Consider the following 13,673-nt stretch of genomic DNA (forward strand, 5'->3'; position numbering starts at 1 on the left):
ACACACACACACACACACACACACACACACACACACACACACACACAACGGAATACGTACGAAATATGTTTTTTTTCTTTCTCGAAATGATTGTGCGCACTTTTTTATTCCTTCTCGTCGCTTGCCAACGATGCGATTTCCGAGGGAATGGAGCGATTCCGTTCATTTCTTTTCGGTCTGTATATCCGAGGCAATTTTATGAATTGTGTGCTGTGTTTGCACATTTTCGATTCCAGAAGCGAGAGACAGAAGCTATATAGCTATTAGTCGTAGATATCTACTAATTTTCGTGGTTATTATATGCGCGCATATGGGCCATAATTTTATACGGCGGATTAATCCAAAGTAATAACGTGATAAGCCGAAATGAAAGGGAAATGAAACAGCAACGACAACAGCAGGGTAGGGCTTGGCCCAAAGAAGAAGAAAAAAACGAAATCATCGAAAATGAAATATACACTCACATAAAAAAAGAAGAAAACGTCAAAATCATTCCCAAAAGATCTATAATCAAAATTCAACGGAACAGCATCATAGGCCAACATCAACACGTCCGCAGTAACACATGCTATATGGTCGACGTCTGTTTTCGTCATCGTCTGCTCCTTCTTTCCATCTGATTTTCTGGTCCTGTTGTTCGAAACAAAACATGTAGTTCCTTGTTCCGCTCATTTTATTACATCTGTGTGTGTATGTGTATGTGTATGCGTTTGTGCCTTTTGTAGATCCTCTCAACCATTTTCGACAGAAAGAAAGAAGAGAGAGAGAAAAACACGAAGATGAATTCTATTCACTTTTCATTTCATTTCTCTTCCTTTTTGTGTTGCCGGATTTCATTTTCTTTGTGCCTGAAAATAGTCGAGATAGGAGTTCATTCCAATGCAAGCGATTTGCAATTAGAACTACAGCCAAAAGTGGCTTTAATGGAAATCTATTTGGATACTGAGCATTCGATGTAATTGTTTTCTAATTTGACATTTCTACAAATATGAAGCAACATCACGTAAAATTTGGAACAATCTCTCTTTTCATTTTTCCTTTTGCGGCAGCAATTGAAGTTTGACAAATTTTTGATGGCATAAAGTTGGGTGAGGGGCTCAACGATTGATTGACAGCATAAAAAGTCACTTTTGTCAAATTGGTGGTGCGGCCAAAATGCGAAGAAAAGTCTCTTGAAACGTCTTAATGACGCATATCCATTAAAAAGGTTAAAACACTTAGCCATCGAATTTATTACCGATTCAACCATCTGCATAGACGGGATCGTTGTTCTTTAAGGGTAACTCAAATGAACTAAATAATACGACAAATTGTGCAGTGACTTTCGATGCGATGGGGTTGAAAACATTAATTTAAAGTGGTTCATAATTGGTACTACAATTCTTTACTTGTTTGTAAATTGTCCCGTGAAGACTTTTTATTGATGACGACGCAAAAGATTGAAGAGAATACCCATGTCGATGTAAGACGCTTGAGGCTCACTAAACATAAATATTGAAAGACCGAATAATTGAAATTGAAAATAAGTCGAACAATAAAAAATGTCCAAATACTTGAAATCGTTTTTGCTGTTAAATATTCGCGTGACAGTTGAACGACGATTCATTTGATTTGAACCCTCCCGAGATATTTCACCGTTAAAGTACATTCATCATTCGATTTAATTTATCGAATGCACTTTTATGGGCTCATCCATTTAATGAAATTCTCCAAATTCTTTTCATATCCAACATAAACCATGTATAACGTGGCGATCGAAACGTTTCCCACCATGTCGTATATTCGATGCAACCACAAACAACTATATAATGAAAATTGAATCCCCGAAAATTCTCCGTAATCAGGAAACTATGGCACGAAAAAGTGAGAGATACAAACACAAATGAGTGTGTGTGCGTATGGAATGCGCCTTGAATAATGAAATTCAAATACAGAAAAATGGTAATAATCCGAATAATTATTTGGTAAACGATTTTTTTTCCTTCGCCAGCTTCTCAATGGCATATTGACTGCGCTTGAACGGAAAAGCGTTTTGTATATGCGTATGCTGTCGTGCATATTAAATGCGATGCGTCTAACCGAAAGAATGAAGTGAACATGAAAAAAAACTAACAACCGAATATCACACCGCTGCCACTTTGGTTGAGATCGCTCGCGCGAGCGAGTGCGCGCGCGCGTGTGTGTACTTTTTGTATGTCTAAGAGATTAATAGCAATGACACCACGGTGTTGGGGAAAGGCAATCCAATATTTTGATGTGTTGTGAAGTACACACGAGTTTGAAAAATTGAAATTTATTTACTTTGGCTTCGGTTGAAATGTGTTGCTGCTAGTGCTAGTGTGGTTGTTGTTGCTGTGCCGAGATGCTTGTTTAACACATGCTTCAGTTGAAGACTGAAAAACAGAAACCCATGACACTAGATTACCATTTTTTTCGGCTCCTGTTGGCGTTTAATATTCAATTTCATTCGCTCGAAAATATGGTTCGACGCGTATATTTCATATGACAATGTTTTTTCAGGGTTTTGTTTTTGATTAGCTGCTAAATTTGGGAGGTATTCGATTGTAACACTCGCGCACGCGTTGTCCTTTATTGAATACAAAATAATCAGAACAATCAACGATTTGAAGTCAATGACAACACCATCTAACCGGCATTTCTTTTGTTTCTTTGCAGGCCGACGACGACATATGGGCACGCGGTTCCATATATTAGCAATTTATTTACCAATAGTTATACTATTCACATTATCCGGTGTATCAGGTAAGTCAAATGTCATCTATTTCATTTCATTTTATTTGATTCTAAAGGATCGTTTCAATTCAAATGTCAACATGAAAAGCAGAACACCAGATGAAAGACCGTCTATTGATAAGACAGAAGAAGGTGCTTTAGTTGTCACGTGTGTTTTTTTTTCATCTTCTTTGAATTGCCGACCGCAAATGCTAGAAACATTGTGGTTGATGTTTATTTGTCGAGTATAAACCGAGTGACCGCAACGACAACAAATGAACAATAGTAAATATTCGCGCACCTGATGCCAGCGAGACAAACGTCAACAACCATCCATCTGGGGCACGGACGAATTTCATACAAATTTCATTCCTAATGCATCTCTCATAAAATAAAATGAACAAAAACGAACCAGACCCATAATTTCGTTGCTCGATAATCATAGAAACACGAAATGCACAAAGTCAAGTTCGCCTTTTTTTTCGACCACGAAAATCGTTCCAAATATTTCGATTGCGAATCACGCACGTGTGCTGCGCTCGACTTGGCACGCACATCTGCTGCCATTTTTTTTTCTCGTCTCTTGTTCAACGCATCCATCTTCGGTCATTCATCGATCGATTGAATTTCGATGATGACTGGTTCAAGGAACCAGAAATTAAATGCACGCGTTGCTGCATTTTTTCTTCTCTTTCTTCATCTCGTTTTTGTTTGGCATAACGTCGGCTTTTTAATAGAAGTCTCCATTATTTTTCTGTCTGTTAGCATAATTACGCAGGCGAAGAAGATTTCAATGTTTAACCAACGTTCGGTAGCTGAACGAATATGCAAATCTTCCGACAAATTTTTCCAAATTACTATTTACTAACTAAACAGCCACTCGGTCGAGCTTATTGTTGTTGATAGTTTGAAAGAAAAAACATCGACAATTCTTTTGTTTATCATTAATTTGGAAGCGCCAATTGGCTCTGGCAGAATTTTAAATTTGATCTTTTGCACTGCAATCACCAGCACCGCGTAGAGCATTTACAAGCGACAATTTGTAAATTGCACTGACCCCTTGCATTGCAACCAATCAACGATATTCTTATTATGACTGCACGTGTTGTGCATCGCAAATCAGCACTTGTGACAAAACACAATTTTTTTTTCTTCGTCGAAAACTTCAACGACTTCATTCGAACGGCCATAAGGTTCGTATAAGTTACTTGCAACGCAAGCGCACAGGAGGCACAAAGGAAACGCACTTCAGGAAAGACGAAGAGCAGAGAAAAAAAACATCCTTCTTGTTGTCTACTCATGTGTGTATTGAGTTGTAATGTAAAGAAATCGGCATATTGACCCTCAACTGGCGACTAATGGCCGCTCAATTCGCTTCACAAAATACATTTTATGCAAATGCTCAATTTAAGTCTACCGACGAAACGTGCCAATTTTACATTTCAATAAGCAAGTGAGTCACCGCACACGGGAGCGTTTATTCGAAATCAATCAGCCCCTCTCCGAATGCGACTCGATCGCAGACGACTGTCACAATTAGTGTGTATCGAAAAGAATGCTCAAATTCAAATTTTTTGATTGATTGATTGCCGATGCAACTACATCAATGTCATAAAAATGTCGCTATGTTTGTTGATTCTCGGCATTTTTTCCTCGGTGGATAATTGGTTTTGGGTAGCATGTGGCAAATTTTAAATGTTTGCTGTGATGAATGTTTTCCGACTGTCAAAACGGTGGTAAACATCTTCAGTGGGCTGACGGCGCTACTATGAAGGGGAATATATAAGAAAAATGATCGTAAGAACCGAAAATCAGTTCACTATGGTCACGTTGTGCTCAAGGGCTCCACGGATTTTCATTCACAAATGTGTACAGCAAAAGCAAACATGATTTTTCGTGCACGTCACTCTTCGGAAACCCAAAAAATATGCTTTCATTCACACGGATTCACGCCCGAAGTGGATGCATTATATACTTATCAAAAAGTTTCATGCCTTCGCACAGTGCACATTCCATTCATGGAGCGGCACGTTAACGGAGGCTACGCGAAAATACGCCGAAAATTGCAAGTCGCACCATCAGCATTTTATTTTTGCCACGCAAAATTGGGTTAATGATCGAAAGTGTAGTTCACTTCCTTTCGTTTTACATGTGCGGTGACTTGAGCTTCGTTCACTCACTCGCTCGGTTCCAAAACCAATTCGATTTCAATGAAAATACGACAAATTCGATTCGGCTATAATTAACTGAATTACAATGTGTACGAAATAAATTCCTACACTGGTTCGACTCATGTGCATCGGCATTTCTCGAGCGTTGCATGCAATTTTTATATTTTCGGTGCCGTTTTCGTGAGTTCTAATTTCAACATCGGCGAAATTGTGTGTTTGCGATTTCCACAGAAAAGCAAACAAATCACAACAACAACCGTTTCGCTCATCAATTTATTTATTTCGTGAAATCACGTTGTGTGCTCGACTCTCAAACCTAATAACACAATTCTACGAAGGAATTTGCGATCTGCCTGGCACAATTGAGTGTTTTCGTTTTTTTTCCCAACTCAATCGCCAATCGATTTATTGCGATTTCGTGCGGCCTGTTTATTTCGCCTAATCAGCCGAAGATTTATTTGTAGCTATTTAAAAATTAATTTCACGTCATGCATTTTCTTTACGAAATTGATCTATTTGGGAATGAAAATGATTTGAAAGCAAAAGGAAGAAGCACGTAAAACGGAAAAATCCAACCAGTAAATAAACGAATCCGACCAGAAATTGGAATGAGCGTATTTTACAGAAAAAACTAAGCAAGCGTTCTACTTCACTTGAATTTGCAGAGCTGGAAAAAACACTTACAGTAGATGTGCGGCGCACACAGCTCTTGTAACACATCGGTCAATAAGTCCCGAGCCTAACCACCGTATGGCGCCACTAATGAAATATCCACATGATTTTCCGAAAGTACCAACCTTCAAAAGATTACTGTCAAAATTTCATGACATTTGGACTATTATTTACCTAGTTACAGTGGTTTAAGTGACGCTACTTTTGTAATTTTCAAAACAATGGATTCAAAGCAATTTCGTGTGTTGATTTATCATTGCTATTTAATGGGTAAAAATACCGTTCAGGCTGAGGAATGGCTTCAAAAGTGTTACCCGGGCTCTGCTCCATCAATTGCAACCATCAAACGATGGTTTGCCGATTTCAAACGTGGTCGTACGGACACCGATGATGCTGAACGCTCTGGTAGGCCAAATGAGGCAGTTATTCCAGAAAACATCACAAAAATCAACAAAATGATTATGGCCGACCGCAAACTGAAATTGCAGGAGATAGCTGACATCCTAAAGATATCAAAAGGCAGTGTGTACACAATTTTGCATGATCATTTGGGCATGAGAAAGCTGTGTTCGAAATGGGTGCCGCGTTTGTTGACACCGGAACAAAAACAAAATCGTGTCGATGATTCGGAGAGCTGTTTGACCATTTTTAAGCGCAATCCGAACGAGTTTCTGCGTCGTTATGTGACCATGGACGAAACCTGGGTCCACCATTTCACTCCGGAGTCAAATCGGCAGTCAGCTGAATGGACAGAAGCCGGTGGAAGTCGACCAAAGCGCCCAAAAACACAAAAGTCAGGATGCGCACGGAATAATATTCATCGACTATCTTGAAAAGGGAAGAACCATCAATAGTGAATATTACATAGCATTGCTAACGCGTTTGAAGAAGGAAATCGCCAAAAAAAGGCCTCATATGGCAAGGAAAAAAGTGCTCTTTCACCAAGACAATGCACCGTGTCACAAGTCGATGGTTACGATGGCCAAACTGCATGAATTGGGCTTTGAATTGCTTCCCCACCCGGCTTATTCTCCAGATCTGGCCCCCAGTGACTACTGGCTTTTTGCCGATCTCAAAAAAATGCTCCAGGGAAAAAGATATGGCTCGAATGAGGAGGTGATTGCCGAAACTGAAGCCTATTTTGAGGCCAAGGACAAATCGTTCTACAAAACTGGTATCGAAAAGCTAGAAAGGCGTTGGAATGATTGTATCACTCTAAAAGGGGACTATGTTGATGAATAAAATTGAATTTTGGCAAAAAAATGTTGTTTTCCTACTTAGGCTCGGGACTTATTGACCGATGTGTTATTTTTGGTGTGCGTGCACATTTACATAGATTCCGCCAAAATTTGACACTAGAACCAGCTCTGTGAATTTGTGATGATTTAAGTAGTTTTACTATTGATTCCAATCAGAACGAAGCGAATGCACGGCAAGTCAGCAGTCATAAATGGCGAAATAAAGCGTTTACTCACACGGAAAAGACGCCATATGAAGAGATCATGAACCCTTGGCATTCGTGACGAGCGCAATCAAACCGAAAGTAACTACAGATACGGAGAGTAATTAAATTGTCCTTGAACTTACTCTAATCGAGTGTGGCACTCTGAGTGTGCAAATGAAATCACCAGTCAACATGCCACACTCCATACGTTTTAGCTACTTTATAACCCAGCACACGAATTATAAAATGTGATGATAGTAAAATTAGTTATTTTACAATTTCTTCGTCAGATTAGAGGGTCATATATATCTTGAAATATGTCGTTCCTGCAGCTTGAATCGGCTTGTGACCGCTTGAATCCAGCACATGCAAAAAGGACCTGCAGAAATAAAATAAAGGAGAAACCAACATAAATTATCATCTCGTTTCAACATATGTATTTTATGCGCTTAATGAATGCAATGAATACACATTAAATTGCAATAAAAAGAAAAGAATAAAGCTCAAACTTCGAATCTAAATTGTAGGCAGAACAGATGTTGATTGTGTGTAAAAACGGCGAATAATTGTCGCTTCACAATACTTGATCTTGATTTCATTTCGTGTTCAATTTTAATTTGGCTCTCTGCTCCACTCGTGTGTGTGTGTGTGTGTCTGTGCCTCGACTTCAATCATTTTGTAATTTGATGGATTTTTTTCATCGTCGATTTGACAATAATAATTGAATAATTTTACATCGATCATTGTCTCGTGTACACGCGTTCAACTCACACCAAATATGGTATCGAACATGGTCTCCGGTTCTTCGAAGTTGTAAAGGAGAAGAAACAAATTTAAGCAAACCGAATGGAAATCAATCGACAGTGCGCCACATGCCACAATTCTTGTTTTCCACCGCGATTGAATAATGTATGATGCAGAATTGGCTGGCGAGAAGACACGTATAAAATGTGAAATTGATTTGCGATGGTCGAGCGCGTACGCGGTTATTGCCCTAATATGGTTGTTAAATACCGTACATTTTGCACACAAACACACACACCCAGAATGACGACGATGATAAGTGATAAGTAAATTGCAAATGCAACAGCTTTTACGTCGGCCTTGATACAAACGCCGATAAAGTTGGCGAATCATCTTTGTTTTTTTTCTCTCTCTCTCTTCATTTTTCCATCGGAACAACGAGTATGACATTCGCCATTCGGTTCAACGTATGGATTTTAATTGTTGAAAGAAAAAAGGTCAAGCGAGAGCAAGAAATCAGATAGCACAAAACAAAACAAAACAAAACAAACAAGAATAGATAATTGTCATGATGTGCGCGCCGCATCCAAAGACTACAATTTAATGGCGACTCAAAGCAATGATTAAGCGTGTGTGCACTTGCTTCGCGCGCTCCAAACCAAACAACATTAAAATGCGAATAAAAAAAACTACTTTGATTCATATAATTTTCTGGTGTATGTGTGTGTGTATGATGCATGTGCAGCGCTCGTAGCGTTAGAGCTCATCATGTTTATGTCGTGCAATATCATTACCGCCCGTTTACTGTGTACTAAGCACTGGATAAAATCACTTCTGAATCGACTTTATTCTGCCAATGCTACTTTTATTATTCTACTTAGTCAGTTTGATGTTCCATCCATTCCACGTACAAATTACTACGATAGCGCGCCGCGCGCACTGACACACACAGACTAATCGTGTCTTTGAAAATGGTAGCAGCACGATGTGGGAGCTGCAGCCATCGTCGTCGACATCGTCATCATCATCGTAGCTGTTATGCAAAGCATGAGATCAACATGGAAACATTGTTAGTTTGTGCCGTTGCTTCTTTTCATTTAACGCAGTGTAATCATTCGCTCATGGATTTTATTTCTCGTTGAGAGTTCGTTCGTTGTGTTTTGCTTGGCCTTTTCTTTTTACACGTTGCACGCTTCAGTTATTTAGTTCGCGCGAGCGAGCCAGCGAGCGGCAAGTGTATTAGCTTACCGGCGTATTCAACAAACACGATTGATTCTAGTTGGATGTACGATTTAATTACGCTTGCCTTACATTCGTTTAACTTAAAATAATAATCATTATATGGTTTCTCGCGCGTTGCTTTTGTAGAATTTTCTGAATGTGAACAACTCGATGCATATGTGTGTTCGAATGCACATCACAACGAATTTTGATCTAAATGACATTTATTGGAAATGTTGTGGTTTTGATGACTATGTCAATGTCGAGTGGTCCGACTTTTTTTATCCATGCAGGCGTAATGGGTTTTTTTAATGGATAAAAATTAGACAAATGCACCACGATCGATATATAAGGCCATTAAATCGAGTCGTTTCAAGATATGCGAAATCATGCTGTCCCGCCTGGGAAATGTTCGATCGATACGAGCGTTGTTGCCTCATCCCAGCCCATTTGGTTCGCTCGAATTTAACTTTCTTTCGCACAAATTAAACGAATGTCAACATTTTGCTCATACGAAATGCATTAATTATACCGAGAAAATGGTCGCCGCAATGACATGAGACATTTACTCTCCATTACGCTCCTACATTGAGCTTAAATCGTGTGCTGATAGGCCAATGTGCATTGCCGCGACAAGTGAGACAGAGATAATCACGACATACGATGTAAACCATGTCGAAAACAAAGTAATAAAATAAACATTCCACTAAAAGTCGATTTGGTTTGAAACAAAAGCAGAACCAACAACAACAAACCTCATAATAATTATTATGTGTTTGTTTCGGTTTGTTTTTTTCGTCAGATGCATGCATTCGCTCGAACAGCGGATGTTCGTCAACATGACAAGAGCAACAAGACAAATGAAAATACGAGAATCTAATAAATAACACAGAGAGAAATATTAAAAGATTTTTCTTCATCTAAGTGTGTGCGAGAGAAGAGAAAAAAAGAGCCAAAACGATCTTCTGAGTTGTGCTGTTCAAGTGCTTTGATTACATTGTAAATTTGATGTCACTTTCACGCTTATGGCCAATCATTTTTCAAAAGTGCCACTAAACAGAAAATACAAGGCGAATAACTACAACAGTTAGAACATTTCCGCATTTTGTTGTTGTTGTTGCTGCTGCTGCTGTTGCTGTGGCTGCTGTTGTTAACAGCAAATGAATCATGTGAATTTACAGTGCGATTTATTTTGGCGATGAATTCACGTGATAAATTGTCTCACTTATGATGAGTCGATGTGAACCAACTCGATATACAATTCGATATTCTTCTATTTCAGAAATGAAACACCTAATTTCCAGATGCTGAGCATTAGTTAGCCAAAATATGGCGCTTTTTCTCTCTCTCTCTCTCTCTCTCTCTCTCCATCGTTGATCTCTTTTGAATGAGGTAGCACATTATCAACAGCACAAATCTGAAGCGATTCTTGGCAAAACTGCTCAGTCGTTGGTTTGAGCAAAATGTTGGCTCGAACTGGTTTTCGGTTCCGTTTGGTTAGAGCCTTTAATTAATCATTTCAACACCCAGCGCTTATGCATAATAACTCAATTTCGAAGCGTTCAACAATCATCCAGTTCACAAAACCGAGCTCGAATTCTATTCGCTGAATCGACTTGGCGAGAATAATTAGATCAATTTAGTGGAGAAAAAAAGCAATCCGACACAAGAAATTTAGCTCTTGAAACTAGGCGAGCCCGCAAGGTTTCTAATATCCATTTATTTGGATACATTTTTGGCTGGTCACATGCTTCATTTATTGTGCAAATATGAGATAAACGAGCATTTTGAATCGACTCTATTCAATGACAATTTGGTCAACCATCATTCATTGTTTGCACCCCGAGACATCGTCGGCGATAAGGTGATTTTTTGCGTAATTGTTCACACTGCAAACTTATTTCGACGTGTCTGTTCATTCCGAGCCAAAGTAATTAAATTCCGCAAACAATTCATGACATTATATAAATGCGAGAGACAATAATTTTATTGTAATTTCGGTTAGAAATTCGCCAAAGGCATTTTCATATGTTTTTTTTTCTTTTGCTTGTGATGGATGAATATGGGTGACCCAAAAAAATAATGTTGATGCTTTTGGTTCGACTCTAATCCGCTTGTTTGAAATGCAAGAACAAGCACAGAGAGAAAAAAAACCGTATTTTGTTTTGGGAACAAGTTGAAAGGTGTTGAACCACACAAAGACACCAAATATAAGCCGTGTCTTCCGACGAAAATCCGTCGAAAATTGCACATATTCGTGTTTTTCAGCAATCACACCGAAATGAAATGCGTTTAACTTCACATAAGCTACTCAGACACATACACACGCCACATGCAAACACATAAGCACACCAATGGAAAAAGCCCATGATTTCAAAATGCAAATTAGTCTAATTAATTTAAATGGGAAAAAAGAGACGATGTGAACAGAGAAAGAAAAAAGAAACACACACTCATCCAAGAAAACAAAAGTTGCATAAAATAGACTAGACATGAGCAGCCGTTGTACACGCGTTCATTAATTTATTTGAAGCAGAAACAAGCGCCGCCTGAGCAAACACACGTTGTTGAAGTTATTAATTGAAAAAAAATTTGGCGCTCGAATAACTTTCGCAAAGCAACAACCGCCGAAAAAGAAACGCAAACCGCGTGCGACCCGAAACAATGGAAGAAAGGTCAATAAATAAAATGGTTCATGGCAAAGTGAGAGTGAAATAAAAACAAACTGCAGATGAAATTCGGTGATAAGACAACATGGCGAAAATGTTCACTTTTCCACATGCTCAAACCCTAACGTCAAAGTCCATTGAATTTGGACGTTGCGATGGGTCTTAAAGCTCCGTTATGCTGCTGTCAAAATGGGAATTATTTATTGGGCAATTTTTAACGGAAAAATTCGTTTTTTTTACTGAATTTCGTTTCTCTCATTAGAAGTGTGAGTTACTTATGTAAGACACCACCACTTTTTTTATTTGATTTTAATAAAAAGAAAACGGAAAATTGTGCAAATTGTCGATTGCATCGTGATTTCAAATCCGGTCACATGACACGGAATAATTCTCACTTGATTTTAGCTCTAAGCTTTGCATCAAATCCACTTCCGTTTCTTGAATAATAATTAATCTTCTTGATGGGAATTGTGTGTATGCTCTTTCTTTTCCTCGCTCACGTTACTGTTGCTGGTTGCTGTTGTTTAATGTACATGTGCACTTAAAATGCTTACATTCCGAAAACGAATACGCAGAAATTCACTCCGTTTACAATGTTAAAATCACATCACACGAAATGAAGTTTGAATTGAGCTGCGCGTAGCTCGCATGATATGTGATTGCCATTGTTGATAATTTATGGCCAGTTTTCCGGCATCCATTCGCTCTGTTCTTATTGTTCTTGAGGCCCATGTCTTTTGATATGCGATATCATAATTTCATAAATGAAATATTTTTATGATTACGAAAGAAATGCCTCGGCAAAAATAAATGAAACAAACGAGAAAAAAAAAAATGAAACAGAAAACAGCGTCACATCGTGCAAAAAAGCCATTTCATGTGTTCATGTGCACATTTTTCTCGTCTGCTTTTCTTTTTCTGCTGTTGTTGCTATTGCTGTTTTCAAACGACCAATTGCTACCATTCTTCTTTTTTAACGTTCACATTTGAATAGCTACCGAATCGTAAATAAAAAAAAATCTTGAAAACTTTTCCAAATGAAGACACAAAATCGCATATTATTTCCCTTTGCGGCTGATATTATTTTATAAATTATATATTTTATTACATATTCAATGTTTCAATTAATACATCCATTTTCCATTTTGACTTATGTTTTGTCGTCGATCCGCCAGTACACCTCATGCAATGTATTCCGCCCGAAATAAAAAGAAATGTGAATTTCGGCACACATGAACATACACGTACATACGTGCACTAAACCGAACAAACAATCGTACACTCAATAATTTTTGATCGCATGTTTTATACGCATTTTTGCTTCGTTTTTGGCCTTGTTACGACATAAAATATTTGAATAAATCACAATACTCATACATTAGCCTATTGTTTTTTTTTCTTGGCATGCCTATAACGAATGCAATATTTTTCGTTGGTTGTGATCGAGAGAGTTAAGCAGATCTCGATGTGAAAAAAGCCTTTGAACTGAAATTCGGTTGAAACGAAATGGATCGACCAGTCGCGTTTTTCTCTCCATCTCTCTCTCTCTCTCTCTCTCTCTCTCTCTCGTTCAAATCAAAATTTATTTAATCAAATTCAGGGAGTTATTAAAAAATTCCTTTAAGTTGGTGGCTTTCGAATCAATCAACTCGAAAACTTTCCCAGACGAAAAACTCCAAGTAGAACATGTTTCGTTCATATTTTTTTTTTGTTTCTCTCTCAGTCGTTTGTCGACCGACCGACTGAGCAACAACAACAGCAAATTTAATAAGCCCCAACATATGGAAATGTGTCGTTTGATTTCACGCAAACGATAGCAAAGCACAACAGCGAACAATTTATTCCGCTTTTGATCCTTTTGCATATACGCGACATTATACTCTTCGTCTTGTTTTTGGCACGAAGGAGGAGGAGCAGCAGGAGACAGAATGTCATCCGTGCGGTTACAAATGAAATAATTTATTATATTCAAATCATATGTCATTTTTGATTGGGAATCCAATCGCTCAGCCTTAATCG

At 38.3% G+C, this 13,673-nt stretch overlaps 1 protein-coding gene across 2 annotated transcripts in view; it reads left to right on the top strand.

Moving 5' to 3' along the window:
• LOC129565305 (pro-epidermal growth factor-like) overlaps positions 1-13,673 on the top strand; it is an 80,028-nt gene that overhangs the window by 33,760 nt on the left and 32,595 nt on the right. For both annotated transcript variants that reach the window (XM_055440041.1, XM_055440051.1), the window contains exon 3: positions 2,677-2,763. In XM_055440041.1, coding sequence (XP_055296016.1) covers positions 2,677-2,763 — 87 coding nt within the window. The remainder of the gene's footprint in view (positions 1-2,676; positions 2,764-13,673) is intronic.

The sequence above is a fragment of the Sitodiplosis mosellana genome, unplaced genomic scaffold, assembly GCF_009176505.1.
Source record: "Sitodiplosis mosellana isolate CC-2019 unplaced genomic scaffold, AAFC_SMos_1.0 Smas_scaffold_1, whole genome shotgun sequence".
In the NCBI taxonomy this organism is placed as follows: domain Eukaryota; kingdom Metazoa; phylum Arthropoda; class Insecta; order Diptera; family Cecidomyiidae; genus Sitodiplosis; species Sitodiplosis mosellana.